This window comes from Ammospiza nelsoni, chromosome 3 (genome assembly GCF_027579445.1).
Source record: "Ammospiza nelsoni isolate bAmmNel1 chromosome 3, bAmmNel1.pri, whole genome shotgun sequence".
NCBI classification, from domain to species: domain Eukaryota; kingdom Metazoa; phylum Chordata; class Aves; order Passeriformes; family Passerellidae; genus Ammospiza; species Ammospiza nelsoni.
This window is the reverse complement of record NC_080635.1, coordinates 90799436-90819215: the sequence shown is the minus strand read 5'-3', so window position 1 is coordinate 90819215 and position 19780 is coordinate 90799436. Positions and strand designations below refer to the sequence as shown.

The 19780-nt window shown below is 40.9% G+C and overlaps 1 protein-coding gene across 1 annotated transcript in view; it reads left to right on the top strand.

Annotated features, from left to right (window-relative positions):
• The first annotated feature begins 3654 nt into the window (after positions 1-3654).
• Positions 3655-19780, top strand: part of ZNF292 (zinc finger protein 292) — a 52360-nt gene continuing 36234 nt past the window's right edge. The window contains exon 1 of the mRNA XM_059467316.1: positions 3655-3826. Within this exon, the coding sequence (XP_059323299.1) occupies positions 3665-3826 (162 nt within the window). The 5' untranslated portion in view covers positions 3655-3664. The remainder of the gene's footprint in view (positions 3827-19780) is intronic.

Below are 19780 nucleotides of genomic sequence, written 5' to 3'. Positions count from 1 at the left end.
CTAGATGCATTTGTCACCACCAGCTCATTCCCTTAACTTCTCAAAGTTTGACCTAAGAAATTAAGAACCTTAGTTATCAATCTATTTTTGTTCCAAGTAGTATTTTTCCTAATTATTCTTCTATTTCCCTCCAGACTTGAAGCCAAACATGTCCAGCACATCTTCATGCTCTCCAACAGAAGTTCTTGGACACATTTTCCCAATAACGACTCTAACAAGTTCTACTTTATTTGTCCTGTTGCTGTTTGTTTCTTAAATATCTATCACACTGCAAATTCTAATCCTCCATTAATCCCCTTAACTTCCCAAACGCCTTGAGTGTTTTAATATTTGTGTGATCCCATCCTAATCTTTATTCTGTCATATCTTCTGTTATCCCTAAAAGATCTAGTTTTGTTGCCAGGGCTCCAGTGATACACACATATCACAGCTGTTTCTTGCTAACATGACATTCTCCCGGGAAGAGTTACTCCTCCTCCCAACTACTGGCTAAGTACAGTCTAAGCTGCACTGTCATCATTATTGGAACCCTCTCTCTTCGCTGTCATCATTCTAACCTCTGATACTTCTTATGCTACTTGCTCCATTTCCCTCGTCCACTACCTAAAATCAAATCGTGGGAGACTAATTTTTTAAATTATTTAAAGGTATTTCAAACAACTTGTCATGAAGACTCCCTTACCTCTTATGCATTTCTAACCAGGCCCTGCATCCCAAACCATAAAGAGTATCTGATGTGCCTCCTCTAAATGACAGCTTTGAGACATGAGATTCAAAGTATGGAGCCAGGAAAACACCACGCTGTGGAAATAATAAATCAGTCAAGGAAGAAGCAAGAGTAAGAGAACAGGGAAGAGTGTAATTGAACCCCAAAGCACTTTCTGATGGTGAGGAGCACTTACTGCAACAAGCCCTTATCTTAAATATTTATTTCTAGCACACCAAAGTAACAAGCCTTTCAGGACTTCTTGACAAAAAATTCCATCTTTGAACTGGTGTAAAAGTCAGGTCCTTTCCCTTCCAGTCTTTCTTTTTTTGTTCTTTCTCACCATCATCACAGTCTTTGTTCTTGGACTGTTTTAGCTGAGTTCATTTTTTTTCATCCCTCCTTTAATCGTCCATCCCAATACACGCATCTTCCTTATCTGCTTCTCTCTTCTCTGTATTTTTCTGTTTTAACAGCAAGCGAATTATTTGACTATAGTTACAATTACAGTCAATGTTTCTTCTTCTGCAATGTAAGCCTCCTCTCTCTTATATTCACATTCTTCCACTGTCACACAGCCTGCCCCACAGGCCCATGAGGAAAACAGGTATCTGAAAAGAACTTCTGCTCTGCACAATCTCTTTCTCCTGTCAACATTAAGCAACAGCTCTTCTCTTTCATGAGCTGTATCCACCATAGTGTAGCTTCTGTCAGGAGTCAAATACAGGATGAATAGCAAGGCCTTGCAGTTGCTCTTTTTTCTTTTCCTCTTTCTCAGGCCATTGCCACACTTGAATCAGTAGCTGTCATCACATTCTCACTATTGTCAAGAAAAAATAACTCCTTTGTTTTTCACTACTGTTTGTGGTCATTCCTTCTACTTAATTATTTTCTGTGTCTCTTAGATATAAGATTAGCAATTCTCTGCCTGTGAGTCATGATTAAAGACAGGAGTCCTCCCTTGCACAAAGCTCTTGGAGGTTAAAGTGCAAGTCCTCTTCAGGGCAGCATTGAAGGACTGAAGGACAGGCTACTTCTGGCTTGACCCCGAGGAGAAGAAAACAAACAATGCTTACTCTACCCTCTCCAAGTGCTAACCATTGGCATGACTGAGAAACCCATACTCCCCTTCTCCTTCCTTCCTGGCCTGGCCTCAATTCAGGACACCCCCTGGTCAAGGCAGAAACAATACAGCAAGCTAAAGCAAGGACAGATTATCAATTGGGGTATTGTGATTCACCCTTAAGTGAAAATAATTGCAAATGGCACAGTACAGGACAGAGTTATCCAGAGGAGGACGTATTTTAGATCCTGCAGATATATTAAGTGATTGAGAAAGAATAACCAGGTCTTCATGCCATTGTTTCTAGTATTTGCATGGTTGACTAGAACTGGCATTACAGGTGGCTCGGTAGCAAGGGATACATGCAAACCAGATTTACTTGGTGCTACACTAACCTCAAACGGAAAAGCTGGAAGTTTTCTCTTCTGCTGCTTGTAACAGAATGGATTTCCTGTGCAAAAAAAGTCAAGAAACTTAAAAATGTTTCAGGCTTACAAGTCACAAATAAGATACCTACTTGAACACTTGTATGGAAAACAAGAAACATACCACTTTGGGTTCACTGCTATGACCCAAAATGTGGTCATTTTTGGACCAGATTCCCACACCTGTCTGAAAGGCATGATTAGGGGTCTGCTGGTAGCCTCTTCCAGTCAAAATGCTGTTACACCCAATATAAGTTAGTGCAAAGTACTGGCGTTCCTAATTTTTCAGATGATGTGAAATGCCCAGTTTAAGACAGCGCTGGCTGGCTATGAGAAATGATCCAGTTCAGCTCAGACAGGGCTCTCGCTGCTGTAACACATTTCCTCCTCAATTCCTCAGTGAGGGCTGGCAACGTGAGGAGTGTGAAGCCATCAACACACGTCAACCAGTGTTGATTGCAAAACATGTATCCATGCCAATTCAGCATCCATCAGATCCATGTTTTCCTTCTCACCAGAATCAATGCCTCAGGCCCATCTCCAGTACTTCCAACACCTGTGACAGACGAAGGAATCTCCTCAGCTAATTCAGTAGATGCAGGGAAGGACAATGTCCATGACTGGAGCTTGGCACCATTGTGAGTACATCACCAGTGTGTGAGAGGGTGTTTGGCCTAGCATGCAAGGGCAACAAAGCCCTCCAGAACCTCCAGATCTCAACTGCTTCATTTGAGCTGCCAAGCTGCACTTCCCATTTCCAATTACGAAAGCAGGATGATCCAGGTGTGAAGACAACTCAGTGGCATCCTTGAGGCTAACACACTTCCTGCAAAGGAAGAAAGGTGAGGTAATCAACAAGCCACAAAACCTCGGGGGTGTGGGCCACGGCCCGTCCAGCAGTGGCTCACACCATACGGCGGTCTCAAGTGAGAGGAAGGATTGGATGTGACCCTTAGTGCCACGGTCTAGTTGACCTCATGGCGCTCAGTCATTGGCTGGATTCGATGATCTGAGAGGTCTTTCCCAACCTAATTGATTCCGCGATTCTGAACTCAAAGATCAGCGGCCAAACCGGAGCAATCCAGCGCTCCGTCACCGCCCCCGAGGCCGCCGCCATTTGCGGCCGCTTTGCCGCCAAAACGCGTCGCCGCGCGGGCGGGGGAGGGCCCCGTCACGTGGCCGCGCGGGGGCGCGCCCTGGCGCGCGTGGCGTGGCGTCACGTGAGGCGCGGAGGCCCCGCCCCCTCCCCGGCCCCAGTCCTTTGCGCCGCGGGGGGACGGCGGGCGGTGCGCGCGCGCGCGCGCCGCGCGCTCCCGCGCGTCTCCATCTCCTCCGCACGTGACCCCCCGTCCCTGGAACGTGGCATTGTGTAATCACGTGACCCGGAGCGGAGCGGGGGGAGCCGGGGGAGGCAGGCAGGGAGGAAAGGGGGGCGGGGGGGCTGCGTACGCGACGGAGCGGGGTGCGAAGATGGCGGACGAGGAGGCCGAGCGGGAGAGCGGCGGCCCGGGCGGCGACCTCCTGGAGCTGCGGCGCCTGCGGGAGCGGCTGCTGGAGCTGGAGACGGGGCTGCGGGAGAGCCGCGAGCCGGCCGTGCAGGCGGCCACCGAGTACTGCAAGCAGCTCTGCCAGGTCAGGCCGCCTCTTCCCTTTTCCCTTCCCTTCCTCCGTGCCCTGCCCCCGCCCGCTCCCTCCCCTCCCCGGCGGGGTGTGTGTGTGTGTGTGTGTGTGTGTGTGTGTGTGTGTGTGTGTGTGAGAGAGAGAGCTTGGCCAGGCCGGAGCGTGGGCGCCGGGCGGGACCAGCGCCGCCCCCGCCGCGGGGAACCCGCAGCCGGCGGCCCGGTGCTGCGGCCGGCGCGGGAGGGGAGAGCGGGGACTCGGTGCTCGGGACCCGGCCGGGCGATCGCCGCCGCCGCGCGTTGTGGGCTGAGGCGGAGTGGCCCCCGCGCCCGCTGCCGTTCCGGCCCGGCCCGTAATCCCCATCCCCCGCTTCGCCTCCCCCCGCCCCGGTTCTCGCGGTCTCCAGGCCCCTTTGTTGTGCTCTGCGGCTCGGCTTATCGAAGGGCCCTTTGTTCCTGGCGGTGGCGGACCGGGGGCCCCCCCGTCCCCGTGGCTCCGACACCCCTCCTCCCCTGGGGGCGAAGGGAGGGAGGCGGCGGCCCGGGAGGTGGGGGCTACGCCGCTCCCCCGAGGGGCCGGCCGGGAGCTGCAGTCCGTCCCGCGTCCCTCGGCGCGGGGCTCCTGCTCTGTGTCCCCTTCCTCCCCCCGCTCCCTTCCCTGTATCCTACTCGGGAGGGATAGTGGAGTTTCTGCCATGCTGGGAAGGTGAGGGTGGTGGTGCTGGTGACAGGTCTGTGGTGTTGCTCCCCGTTTTCTTGCCCTATCAAGGGAGCGCAGTCCCACCTCGGGCGAGGGCTCCCGAGCCGGCACTGTTTGAAGCACCATTGTGTGTAATTATTCAGCCGTCGGGTACAGGCCCGCTTCCCGGAGCTTGGGCTGCTCCTGAGGCAGGGCTTGTATGCAGGTGTTTCTTCTGAGCTGGTGAACCTGCTGAGTATTTGTTCCTAAACAAACTTTGTGGTACTAGCTCCACGGACTGCTAAAAAAGCAGACCATTTTAGTCATATCTATGTCTATACATGGCCTTGATTTCTCTTAGATATCCTTTCTTGGATAGCATTGGGTGCATCCCAGTGTATAAAACAAGTTCTCCAATAGTTCAGGCCACAGAAACCGCTACTTGTGTAGCTTTACTTTGTTTAATAGTCTGGCTGGTACAAGTGATAGTGTTTGTTTACACATTACTGTCACCCATTCATGGATGGTCAGGCAAATTATTAAAAGGTGGAATGAGTAAGAGTGAATTCACATGGTTCGTTTGAAATGTGTTTTATTTATTATTTTGTATCTGGTTTGTTAAGGAGTTGATTCTTGGTGGCCATTGTAGCATGCTAATTTCGCATCTGTCGCTTCTGGATTAAACTGGGCTCTACTTCCCACTAACCAGGAAGATTTGCTACTAAATATTTTAAGCATAGTTTTATTTTATGTTGTATATACGGTATTCATATGTCAGGTTTATTTTCCTCTGGTCAAAATTTATCATGTTGTGCCTGGTTAGAATGTCCATGTTGATGCACAGAAACATTGGATTAAGCACAGAGAGATTGGTTTATGTTGGTTCTGATCAGTGTGTTCTGAGTCTATTTTATCTTTGTGTCTACTTTCTTAACTTCTTACACTGAGAGGTGGAAATGTGCCTTTCCTGGCTGCGGCTCGACTTGTGAATGAGCTGTTCATTGAACTGAAGTAGTGTTGGGTAGGTGGGAATGAAGACACCATCCTTGACATGTACAGAGTAGATTACTGATGTCTAAAGCAGATTTATCACTGAAATCGTGGTTGTGTGTTCTTAGCGAGTGGCTTCTAGAGTTGATTGATTGATTTCAAGTTTAACAAGTATGAATATTCTTCTCATTACTTTAATGACTGTTACAAAAGTCCATTGTAAAGCCCAAGTTTACTACGTTTTTTAACCATGCACCTTTTCAAAACAAGTCTCACTAAGCAAATCAGTTGTGTGGAAACTGACATAGAAATCATGCTGTTTTGAAACGAGTTACTCTTCCTTCCATACCAAGATTTATAGTACGGCTGTATCTGTTTTTGCAGCCTGAAGGCTGATGTGTAACTCTGAGGGTTGAGACATGCCATTCAATGTTGAAAGATCCTGCTTTTCAAATTTTGAACAGAGGACTAAACAGATGCTTAATGTATTAAAAAGTGTTGTTATGCAAGCATTTTTGTACTGGTTCAGCAGGCGTCTTTTAAATCTGTTCACCTGTGCTTGTGGTGCCAGAATACTTATCCAGCCTCTTCTGCAGTTTTAATCCTTTATTTGGGCTAACACAAAATAGTATTCGTGATTCAGAGAGTAGGCTTAGCTACTTAGCTTGCACTGCATGACACGAGGTGTAGAAAAACCATGTAATATAAAAGCCAGCTCAGAAATGTCTTCCAAATAACAGTTTAAAGCTATCTGCCATGCTTTCTGGAATCAAGTCTTTGAAAATATATGCATGAAAGAAGGATTTGGTCAAATATATGAAACTGAGAGTTGTTATTTATTATATATATAAATTGAATATATATCACTTATTTATATCTTGGGTCTAGAAGCTCAGTAATGAAGAAATATTTTAGTATTTCTCTCAGTATTTCACATTATTTGTTTTTCCTGCTAGTTTCTACTCATGTAATAACTGCACAGATCTTGTTCTGGTGTCCTTGTTTTGTTTTGCCAGGTGGTCACTGGAGCCCAGCAGTCACCTAGCTTGTTGCCATAAATTAACTTTTATTTTTTTAATGAAGTGGATAACAGTGTTCAAGAAATAAGCTTCATGTCAAATCAAACTGATGAAAGCTAAAGAATGTGCAGTAAAGCGTGGAAAGATCCTTAGGTTCAAAGGCAAATAAAGGATTTAAGTATTCTGTTCTTATTAAATGAAGTGGGAGCTGTATAGCCAAGTCCTTTATCTCGTTTTGAAATACCTCAGTTTGAAATACTTTATTGTTTATAACTCAACAGTGTAGAATAACTATTAAAAACACAGGAAAACCAGACCCTTGTACCTTGACAGAAAATGTTATAGACCTGTTCTCTTGTAAGAATAAAGTTTACTTTGATGTATTTTATATGCCACATTTCATTAGCTATAAATATGTTTGTGTGTTGCTGCTGATTGCTCTGTGAAACAGTGCAATTATTCTTAAATTTTAAGGGGATTATAGACTGGACTGTAAATCTGTACTAGATCTGTGTGATTGTAGTTCTGTTCTCCCTTGTCAGCCTGCAATAGAGAGCATTATTTTCATTGTTATCAAGTGGAATTCACATCCATGTGGGTGTATGTAAAATGATTTTTTAATTGTGATTTGTGCTCTTCCATTGCAATTCGATAATGAGCAAATCCTTGAGAAACAATTATGTTTTCACAAACTGTATGAGTGCAGACTGTGGCTGACAAAACAAGTGTCTTCAGTTGTAGTGACTAAAACTTGCAAGTGTAAATTTTGCAAGAATTCAGAATGATCTGAAGAAGATTGCTCTTCTTGTCACCGTGTGGTGGCTGATTCAATTATTTTCAGACTTGGCTCTTAAAGGTGACCAGTTGTTTATATTCAGTTGGAGAAGACCAAAATGTGTGCCCAGGTTTTTGTGCTTGAGAGCTAGGTGAATGTACTGCTGGTGGGTATATCAGAGCTCCTCACTATGGGCTATGTTCCCTTCCAGTTGTCACTACACAGTGTGCCCCTTTTTTAAAAAAATTATTTTGTATAAATAAAAACAGATTGCAGACTGGTAACAAATTTTCTGTTGTCACCAGGTGGTTGTGAAATCTTTGTGGTGCTTCTACCTCTTCTGACTGTTTTTCTGTAGTTGACATGTTTTGAGTCTTCCCTCCTTTGTTATTTTGACACTTCATTTCTTTCCTGAATCTGCTTCTAAGGGTTGGGGTTTTTCTCTCCTGCTGTACTTTGTGGTACAAATTCTCCAAAAGTGTAAAGCAGTTTGGTTCGTTCTACTAATGTGCAAGTTGTGAGCATAAAGTGGCCTGTATTATAAGCATAAGATACAATTTGGATGGTTGTGTGGCCTTTCCTCAATACCTTTAAATGCATTTTTGGTTCATTTCTTGATTGTCTTATGTCTGCCTGTTATGAAAAAGATGTGTTAAAAGTGTGCTTAGCTGTTAGTAGACACATTTATATCCTTCTAGTGTTGGCAGTTTACCCAGTAGTAACCTTGAATATTCTTAACACTAGTAGCAGAAAAGGTGTAATGATGACAGGGAAATGGGGGGGGTAATAAAAATTTTGGGGTATTTTAAAAGATACCCTAAAACTTCTTATAAAGAAAAATTGTTTTTAACTGCTCTGCCTGTACAGTTTGTTCCTACTGCTTTAAGCTGATTTTTACTGTGTGTTGAGGTTCATGTGAGGTATTGGGACCTTAAGGTCTTACCCTGTTTTTGGGTGTGCTGTCATGCTAGAGTAGATCTTGGTAATATTTGGGGATCTATAATCTAAGATGTCCTTCCTAAAAGCAGACCTGCATGTCTCTACATAAAACCCTTTTTATTATTATTATTACATATTTGTAATCACTGTATAGTACAGGTTTCTGCTAATTATTTGTTTCTGTTGGAGGTTAGGCTTATGTTTTCTCTTACAAATTCTCCTGTTAATCTTACTATAATTGGCATTCAGTTTTTATACCTCACAGACTTGACAGCTTTCTGGTGCTGTCACCCTCTTCAGCTGTCATTGTCTTCCTCACTTTTAATCTCTGTATTCTCAACTTCCTCTTCAGACACCAGATGACAGAAATAATCTTCAGTTCTATACATAAAATCTGAAATAAAGCATTTCTTAAACCTTTTACCTAGATGCTCTGGATTTATCCAAACCTAGAGTCTGTCTTAATCTAGTGACAAGGAAGTGTTTCAGTAGGCTGCTTTATTTTTTCCTGCAGGAGTTAGAGATCCCTTGCCAGGAGTAATTCTGTGTCTAAAGACTTCAAGAGCCTTTGAAGGATGTTTTTTGCTATTTCATTGAACACCTGCAGTTGTGATGTGACCATAAGATTAGCGTTCACTGATGGTGAGAAACACCACCAGCAAAACATCAGGTGCCTTTTTAATATAAGTAAGACATTTCCTGTTTTGTTAATATCCTACCTGATTTCTTACTCCAGACAACTTTAATCAAACTCTTCACTGAGTGGATAGGTAGGTATCCATCTTAGATTTTGTTTAGCTCAACAGACATGATACAGGCACAAACTGATGGAATTTAATTGTTAGTAAGTTGATATTTTTGGAGCTTTCAGTTCAATTATGCCCTGTCTAATCAAGTATGTCTCTCTTCTTTTGGGTATGCTTCCACTTTCAGTAGAAAGTGTTTTCTGTTGAGTCCAGTGAGGGATTTTTACACTGAGGTAACACTTAAAAGTTTATGTTACTATGTTTCTATCTTTTTTCATTTCCTATTTCCTATTCCATTTTCTTACTTCCTATTTTTTTGTAAATACATTACCACAAGTGCAAGATTACCATTATAATTTCCAGTACCTTTGATTTTACTTTCATACCTGTGACCTCTAGATGTTCTGGTATTCAGGGAGAGATGTACAGCTGCCAGAAATAGCAAGGAATCTGCTAAAATATAGTGCATCACACAGATTCCCAAATGCATGAAGAGAAACACCTGCCACCACTGTGTCATCATGCAGACTTTCAGCTGCATCACTGTGAGACCTGACATGTCAAACAGTCACATTATCTCTTTGGATGGATAGAAGCAAAACCTCCTGATTTTTTTTTTTTTTTTCTTTTTAACTAAACTGCATGGAGTTAGGGAAATTGTCTTGCTTTCAAATAAAACAGTAAATGTACCTATCCAGTTAAAATGTGCGTAATACATTTTTAGAAGAAAGCACCCTTGCTGTTTAGGGTAAATCTGATGAGTGAACATAAATGTTCTAATCCTTGTCCTCAATAATGGCATCAAGCCCCAGCATCATACTAGATTGGAGCTGGTCTTTGTTAGAACTGTTGAGATCTGTACTAGAAGGTTTTATTAATAGATTTTCCTGTATTGAAATAAGCCAGCTAGACCATGATTCCAAAGCAGCATTGATTATTGATAGGCCATAGCTACAAATGCTTGTTTAATCTGTTCTCAAAACTATCCATTGAAGAAGATTAAAAAAAGCTCTCTGCATAATATTAGGTCTGTGCTTTTTGCATTGGTTAACAACTTAATGTGTCAGTTCAGTTTTCTTTGCCTTCAATAATTTCTTCTGGCCGCTCTTGCAGTATAACTTAATATCTTGTTGCAGCTTAAGACTATTGTGATTTATTGTATCCCATGTAGATAACGAAAAGTAGCATATTCTCTTTCTGTTGGAAGCAGCTCTTATATTTTCAATGCTATTTTCAGTTATTTTCTACTTTTTACTTTTGAGAACAGTTTTTGCAGTTCTTGATGTTATTTTTTTCCTATTTTCCTCTTTCCTTTTTGCTTTGTTGCTATGTCTTTGGAACATATGGGATTTTTTTAGTTTTTAATTGCAGGGAAGGTAGTAATCTAATAAGAATTTGGTAAGAAGGTGACAGTCTATCTAAGACTCAGGATTTAACTTAAAACGTTTCTCCTTCCGAGTACAAATATTAAAGAGAAAAGTGATAGTTCTATGAAGCTAACAAATTAAGGCTGTTAAGAACGTGCAAAACGTAGATGGAGGGATAAATATTACTAAAACTTCAGCATGTTGACAAAAGCTCATCTCTCCATGTAAGTTCAGCAAATAGATACTTAGTGTCATAGTTACCCTGATGCACATATTTTGTGGAGTTAAGTTACTTGATGCTTTTACTGAAGTTGCAGAGAAAACCCCTTCTGTCAGCAAACCACCATTTCTCTAGGAAACACTTCTGGTGAAAAGTTAATACTCAGAGGTCAAACATTTTTAATTGGTGTCTTTTAAAGGCCTCCATGCATATCCTTGCACAAGTATAATACAGTGTGTTTATTTCTATAGTTTTCAAGAGGGAAACTAGCCTGAGGTTCTTAGGCCACCAGCTTCTTTGCAATGATGATGTATAACAATTTGCAAATTTTAGTTTAAATAACAGGTAAACAGTATGGCTTGAAACGGTCTTTTGAGAGAGCATTTCCCATTTTATTAGGTCTGTGCTTTTTGCATTGGTTAACAACTTAATGTGTCATGTTTTGGGAAGTATGCAAGTCTTTTTTTGAGGTATGAAATATTTTTTTGTGTTTATTCTTCCAAATATACGTTAAATACAACTCCAGGGTATTATTTCTCAGGTCTTTCATCTCTAAGGATGAAGTACACTGCTTTCATTTGTGAAGAGTTAATCTAATAATACCTTGTACTTGGCAAAGACTTTCAGAAAGAAGATATGTGTAATGTCAAAAAAGCAGTGGAGCTTTATAAAACTGTTCTCTGAAAGTAGACCTGATCCAGTTGGTAATTGGACCAAACTTGCAAAAACATGTGCCTGTTTTTGGTGAAAATAGTTTGGTCAAATGTCTCTTCCATCTTCTGTTACTGTTGTACAGTCTTCTGGTATACAGTATTTCTAGCTTTATGATTTCTTGTATGTAGGTAAAGTAAACTAAACATTCATTAGAGAAATAGGAAAATCCTGTGCTAACTAATGTAGCTCTCACTTGACTATTACTCATTCTGAACCAGTCATACAGTTCATACAGTAGGAACTCATGTTATACAGACCACTACCAAAGCTCCATCCACCTTCAAACACTGACTCCTGGTGTTCCTTCTCTCCTAACTGCTGGATAGGTGCATTTGCTGCTTTGAGAACCTTAACTCCCTGAAGTAAAATTCTTTAGGATAAAGACCAGTCTTTATTTGTAACTCTCTGTTTTCTTTTGGATGAATAGAGCAGTTTTCATTTGAGCTGGTGTAGCATTCTCAGTGTCCTGTATATAAAAAAAAAAAACCCAGATTCGGGAAGGATTCCTCTTCTGTTTTTCAGAATGATGGAGAGAATGGGTTCTGTCAAGTAGACAAATCCTGTTTGGTGTTTGTATATCTAACAGACCAAATAATTGTTTCAGTGAATTGGTAAAGTACATTCAGTGATCAGGCATTAAATCATGAATAAGGAGTTCCTCAGTCTTGTGATTCATAGAGTGTTAGGGGGTTGGAATGAAACTTTAAGATCATCTAGTCTTAACCCCCCCTTGCCATGGGCAGGGACACCTCCTACGAGAACAGGTTGCTCAAGGCCTTATTCAGCCTGGCTTTGAACAGTGCCAGGTTTGTGGCATCCACATCCTTCCTGGGCAGCCTGTTCCAGTGTTTCATTGCCCTCACAATAAAGAATTTCTTCCTAATACTTAACCTAAACATTCCTGATTTCACTGTGTACCCGTTACTTCTTGTGCTATCACTACAGTTCCTGATCATGAGTCTCTCTGGATTCCCTGTAGGCCCCTTCGGATACTGGAAGGTTGCTATGAGGTTTCCACACAACCTTCTCTTCTCCAGGCTGATGGCCCCAATTTCTCAGCCTGTGTTCATAGGGAAGCGCTCCAGTCCTCTTGTCAACTTCATGGCCCTGAACTCTAACAATTGCTCTCACAATTCCATGTCCTTCTTATGTTGGGAACCCAGAATTGGATGCAGTACTGTAGATGGGGTCCCACAAGAGCAGAATAAAGGGGAAGAATCACCTCCTTTACCCTGCTGGCTCATGCTCCTTTTGATGCAGCTCAGGATTCCATCTGGCTTTCTGGGCTGTGAGCTCGCCCTGCTGGCTCATGGTGTCTTTCTTCACCCATCGCACCCAAGTATTTCTCTGCAGGGCTGCTCCCAGTGATTTCTCTGCCCAGCCTGTCGGTGTGTCTGGGATTGCGCTGACTCAGGTGTAGAGCCTTGCACCAATAGCACCTCTGAGCTCCATGAGGTTTGCACAGCCCTCACCTCCATCCTGTCAGGGTCCCTCTGGGTGGCATCCCTTCCCTCCAGCATGTTGGCTTCACCACACAGCTTGGTGTCGTCAGCAAATGTGCCGAGGGAGCGCTTGGTCCCACTTTCCCTGTCACCAGCAAAGGTGTTCAGTCAGCCCCAGCACTGACCCCTGAGGGGCACCGCTGGTCTCATGTGGACAATGAGCCTTTGACCAAAACTCTTTGCTGTGGCCATACAGCCAGTTCTTTATCCACAGTGTGGTCCATCCATCCAATCCATGCCTCTCCAGTTTGGAACCAAGCAGGTCAGTGCAGCAGAGCATCAAACACTCCTGAAGTCCACATTGCTCTGCCCCTATCCACCAGTGCTGGTCCTGTCATAGAGCGCTTGTTTCAGGAGCCTGTGGTGATATACAGGTTTTTAATACAGGGAACACAAGGATAGGTACAAGTAGAGAGAAAATGTTCAGAATCACAAAAGACACAATCTGAACGTCTTTATTTTTTTTTTAATTGTTGGAGGGTTGGTCTTATGAAGAGAATTGTTGGGATAAAAAGTAATTTCTGTTTATGAATCTGTAATAGTTAAGACGATAAAACTTCATAATCCCCATTCTGCAGACTGGGAACTTGCATAATGTTTTTGGTGAAACTTGTGCAGTGACTGAACTCTGCTTTTGGATACCCAGCCAGAATTGGTCATCATGTCAGTGTGACAGCAGGAACTCAGAGTTCTGCTCAGGTTTGTCAACATATTCAGGAGAAAGTGTGGCCTTGGTTCCTCTCCTTTTCCACATGTGGACATAGTGACAGTACTGTGACAACTGGTAAAAGGACAGTGGTGGTTATTAGACACAGTGTGGTAGATGTTGCCTTGTTCTTTCACTGGAAATATCAATCAGATGGAAGGCATCTGCCAATTTGACAGTGCTGAGTAGACAAGTTTAAAATAGCAATTGAGTAATCTCTCTATTGAGGATGAAGATTATCAGTTGTCATCACAATTAAAAGGGCAGTGGGAGAAGTTGATAAAGATGGCTAATGCAAAAATGTAATCTAGTTGGACTATAGAAGTATTGTAATGTCTCATTTCACTTGTTGAGAGAGCAAGTTTAAGTCACCTATGTTGCAGGAAATGTACATATTTCCAGATTAGACACAGTTATTTCTGCCTGTCTTCCTATTTTTAATCTGCCCATATGCCAGTCTGATAGTTAAAAGAATAGGTAAATTAGATTTCCTGGCAGTGGATAAAAGTTTACTGTAATGAACATCCCGCCACATTCATGAAATGCTTGTTTAATAGCCAACTGCTGAATGCTCTTTTTAAGTAAACAGACTAAAATATGAGTGTTGGGATGACAACACTGAATTGAGACATGATTGAATATCTGAATAGAGAGAAATGTAGCCTAGAACTATAGCAAGTTCACTTATGTTAGGATGCAAGAGAGAAATTTGATACCAATGACCCAATCGGAAAGAGCCTGTTAAATGCAAAATGTTGAAAGATTAAAGGCAAACCTAAAGAATGGTAATTTCTGTTACTGTATGTGGCAAAGCATGAGGCTTAATGAAATTGTTTGCTGGTGTTTTAAATAACTTTATTTGTTCTAAAATAGTTTATGGATGTAACCAGAGGCTCTCCATACATTTTCTAGGTTTTTCTAGGTCTTTTTCTAAAACTAGCTGGGATTTGAATTCTAAGCAAAATAATGCCTAAAAAATAAGAGGACAAATAGCACCAAGGTAATTTTGCTTTTACCTCTTTCAGTTTAATAATTAGCAAGCTGAACACCTTCACTATGTGTTCGGCATGCCCAGATGAAAAACATGCAAATTGCTTGTGCATTTTAACTTATATTGGGGGAGAGAAATATCTGTCAATTAAGAGAAGGTTCTGTGTTTAGTAATTAACTTTCAGTGGTCTCCCTTTCCTGTGGGGTTTTTTTTTTAACTTTCTGGGTGATGGTATATGACGTAATTACTTATGAGAGTTGTAGTAGAGCCCCACAAGCTGTTCTTCTATTTCTGCTTCTGTAGTTGCTGTAGTTGCTGAGGTGCTTTTTTTCAAACCTTCCTCTAAGATAGACTTTGTCTTAAAAATATAAACACATTTTCCAACAGCATAGTTAGATCTCTTGGTTTTGTATCTGTAAATTGAGGGTAGTGGGTACTTGCCCTTACACAGTTATATGCATTAGAGAACAAACCTGAGATTTTGTTGTTGTTGTTACGTTATCTGCCTAGTGATGTATAACTAATGGATTAGAAGCATGGCTAACTTTTTATGTTTGTGTGCCAAAGAGTTGGGGTGCTAATGTTCCTAAAAACTGAATTGTAATAATAGTTTTTAAAAAATCCTCAAGAAGTTGATAAAGAAACTTACCTTTAAGATTATGACACGGATTCTTCCCACAGTCTGTCTTAGCTCAGAGATGTACAACCCTGAGAGTTACTGGAAAGGAGTTGTAAGAAGTCATCAAGGTCATTTACACCTTAGGTGGTGTAAATATGTATAGGGAGAGCAGAGGGGAGTTCACATACTCAGTGCACTCTTCCATTTTCAGAGTCATTGAAATCTGTTTAGTAATTGCATATTGATGGTAACTAGAGCTGCAGTGAGTTTTATTTAAAAAAAAATCCACAGAAGTGACCTAAGTAGAAGTGGTTATTTGAGGCAAATCTGTTTAGGCAAGAGTTAAAAAGCAGCTAATGGTAATTCTTACTAACTTTCTATGTTTGTTCAACTTTGATATCTTCTAATTTTGTGGAATGATAAACAACATAATGTGTAGTTATGTTACAAGCTACTGAATATATGTATGAATGTGTAGTGCTTGAACAGACTGAGAAAATGAATCATTCATTGCAGGGTAGTTGGTTACGTTTACTGGATTTCAAAAGTATTCTAATTCTTTCTAACAAATCAAAATTAGTCAGCAAGTAGTGTCAGTTCTTTAACAATTACCTGTTCTCTCTTTGTATTCTGAACTTACTTGTTGTCTCTAAAAAGTCTCCAGGGAGGATAGCTTTCCTAAAGTATTAACAGAGGAATGAGTTACTGCATGTCTTGGTTTTTTGCTGTTTCTGTGAAGCTCCTTTTCCTTTTCTGATGGAGCTTGAACATAAAACCTAGATGTGTATTAATTTTTCCAGTTAATTTTTCCAGTTTCACCACAAAAAAAAAGTTCAGTTATAGATCAGTTATTTCTTTGTCTTCTGGTTTGATAGGCAAGATTTTAGATTTACTTGATCAGTCTGAGAACAAAAAAAATTAAGAGGATGATGGGGGGAGAATGTTTATTAAAAAAAGGCTTGTAGATGGGTGGAGTTTTGAAACACTTTTATGGATTACCTTTAAAACTGTTCAGGAAACTAGTACTTGAAGGTATTTGAGCTCATGTTTTCTTTGTTTAGATAACACCAAAAAAAATCAGTTCTTATTAAGTGATGGGTATCTATATCACAGAGTGCATACCTGTGTATCTGGGTTCTGAAGGTACCAGTAGTAAAAACCAGTGCTGCCTTGTAGATGGTACTTCAAATACATGGGTGAACAGAACTTGGGTGGACTAGTTTTTTGCCTGTGAAAAGAGAAACACTTATACAGACAAGAGTATGAAAACATAGCTGCTCATACAGTCTAACAAAACTTGCTTTTAGTGTTCTGAAATTCTCTCTTCAGTAGATGAATGAGACAGGGGTTGAAAGAACAGTTTTAGAAGTGTGAGCCGAAGGAGTGAGTTCCTGTATGTTAATACCCTGGATCAGACACAGGGTTTGCTTTGAAAGTGATCTGATCATCCCTGTTAGCACACTTCTTTCTGCGTTGTGGAACAGTGTAGTGTGGAAATTGTAATGTCTTTTGGATGAAACTAAACCAGAAGCTGTGCTCCAGAAGCAGTTGCAGACAGTCTACTTCAGCTGCTAACAAGTATGCAGTTAATGGAACCAGCTGAATGCCAGTCTGAAATACAACCACTTATGATGGGTTCAGAACTCTCTTTTCTGCTGTACTATCTACTCCTTGTGCATTGCTCTGGAATGATATAGTCATTGTGAGCTTTTTGTGGACCAGAACCTAATTGGCAAACTCAGATTCTGGTTTTGAAATTCATCTCTGAATGAGTGTTGACTTGCTGCTTCAGTATTTGCTAATCTTGACATGACTTTCCTTTGCTTTCAGCTGCAGGGTAGGGAAGCTGGTGATGTTAGGATGGGCTTGCAAAGTGTGAAAGCAGCTGGAGTTCTCTGTTTGAAGGGAAAGAAAAAAACCAGCAAAGATTGGAACTGCAGCCTGTCAGTGGAGGAGAGGAGTTGTAATGGGAAAAAAATTGGATAGCTCTGCACCATGCCTGCAGAAATTGAGAGTGAAAACAATTGCTTAAATACAATCTTGCAGTAAGTGATGGAATTAAGAGTCTGGCTTCAGTCCTCTCTTCTGGGCACAACTCAATATCTCCATTAGAATTAAAGCGCCATCATTGGACTCTTCAGCCAAAGGAGTCTTGGCTTTCTAGAGCTGTATTTTGCTTAACAACTTTATTGTGAAACAATTCAGAAGACACATTCAAGTAAAAATAGCATAGCAACAACTTAAAATCTTGATAGGCTTTAGAAATGAAAATTGAGTACAAATTGAGATTGATGTTCTTTGATCAGTACCATAATTTAAATAGTATTTGTCCTATAGAAAATACAATTGCATTGGCTTATGTCTTCCACAGTTTTGTATATGCAGTCTGATGCTGTGTATCTACTTGACTCCAGATATGTCTAAATTTGGATTTCTAATTTATTTTTAGTGTCTCAAATACTGGAGTTTTGCTGTTTGATTCTGGATAGTTTTGTATTATAATAACATGTAAGAGCTAATATTCTTGCAGCACTTGTGTAGCTACAAAATCAAGGTAACAGTGCTAAGCCTTGGTAAACAAATACTGAATCAGTTAAGTAGTGCCAGTTTTAATTTGTATCATTGAACTGCTTTGGAAATTATTTAGAAGTACAGTGCTGTGTTGTTTTGATGTAAAATGACCTCTCTGTGTACAGTTCTAAATAAATAAAAAGTGGTTTTGTTAATTTTATTACAGCAAATCTGTGATAGCAGTATTTTAGATGGGTGCTGTTCTGCTGTTCTGTCCGATGCTTGTGGACAGGTTTAAAATATGTGGTTTTCTATGTAAGTTTTGTTCTAACCTAAAAATCTGTAAAATAGCCTGTACGGTATCCCAACTGAAAAACAAAATGGAAACAAGTAATTTATGTTTGAGCTTTTCTGTTGGACACAGAGGTGAAAGGAAAGTAAAGATTGATTATGATCATGGTGATGTGGAGAATGTCTTGATCAGATGGTTGTCATACCACAGCAAAAGCAATAGATACTCATACTTTCTTTTCCCTTGTGCTTTTTTATATGGGAAAGAGATGAGATTTATACTATGTAACCATTTAGTTTACTCTTAAATGTTTTAAAAAATCATGTCTTATAGTATTTCTAATGCCTAATGGTAAAGTCTCATGGGCAGTCTGAAGTAGACTTGGTTTAAATTAGACATAGAAGTAAGGGGTTTTTTGACATGCCGAACTAGTTCAAGAACTGTTCAAGTTTTTGCTTGAATACTTTGTTCATTTGATATCTTAGCTGGGTAGTTTGTCCTTGTACAAATTGAATGTAAATGCTGGTTGCATCCCAGTGATTCCTTAACTGCCTCCACTTTCCTCAGATAAGGTGGGAACCTTTCATGGGAACCTTAACCTCACAGTTAAAAAAAAAAAAAAAAAAGAGTTGCAGCAGTTGGCATTTTTTGTGGTGAAGGGCTTGTTCTCCATCTTCTGGTAAAACACTGAACAACAAGGAGGAGAGAAAGGCAAGGAGAGACATCACAAAATAAAAGATAGTTTTCATCTTTAGAAGCTTTAGATCATCAAGGCTGAGAATAATTGTAACATAACACTGTAAAGATTTTTTTTTGTGTGTCCCTTTAGGATATAACTTTGCTGTGGGACTTCACAAAGACATCATCTGGTACTAATGTATTGGTAGGAAATCTTCTTGACTCCAGATATGTCTAAATTTGGATTTCTAATTTGTTTTTAGTGTCTCAAATAGTTAGTTAAAAAGAACACATGTTATGAAGCTATTCTGAACCAGTCTGTTCATTTTCCTTACAGGAGAGAGGCAGCACAGGCAATGTTGCTGTGTTCTCTTCAGTTCTGATGGTCTGGAAATGCTTCTTGAAGCAATTCCTTTTTAGAAGCTGTGAGGACGATTACCCAGTGCATGGTCTTCTGCTCAGTGGTCATGCCTGCTATCATCCTAGACATCTTCTAATTGAGTTCTTTGACACTGAATTCTTGGGGTGGGGATGATTTTACTATTGCAGGCCAGGACTGATACTCTGCAAGGAAGGGGAGATCAGTTCAGGTTCATTTACAGGTTCATTTCTGTTTTACTAGTTCAGTTCTGTGCCTTCATGTGATTCACTGGAATTGCACAAAAGACTCAAGGCCAGCAGGCTGGCATAGTTTGTAATCTATCATAAATTGACCTTAAAAGCAGACTATTATCAGCTTTCCAGGAATTTGAACAATGCTGTCTTCATCACATGCTCAGTTCTTTAATGGTTGTAGTAGTCAGATTATGCATCAGGCTCACAGTTTTACTCTGAAAAATACAGCTTTTAAAAATAAACTTGTATTGAATGAGATGAATGTTTAATCTCAGCCCAAGATTCAGTGTAATAGGTTTGTTTCCCAGAAAGCAACCCAAACAAACCAAAACTTTTTATTCTGCTATTTTAAAGTCAGAAGATAGTATCACCATCATGACTATACCTAGCTGCTTGATCAAGAATCCACGTCAAGTCAGCATGTTCCTTGTGTTTCATGTCTTAGGATTCAGGGCCTTTGTCAGGGACTAAGCTGTCTTGCAATTTCTAGCACTTTCTCCAGTATCCATGATCTGTTGCCATTCAAGGGCTTGTCACCTCTGCATGCAATTTGAGAACTTTTTCCTGCCTATCCTGAAAGACTGGAGAACATTTAATTCTGCTG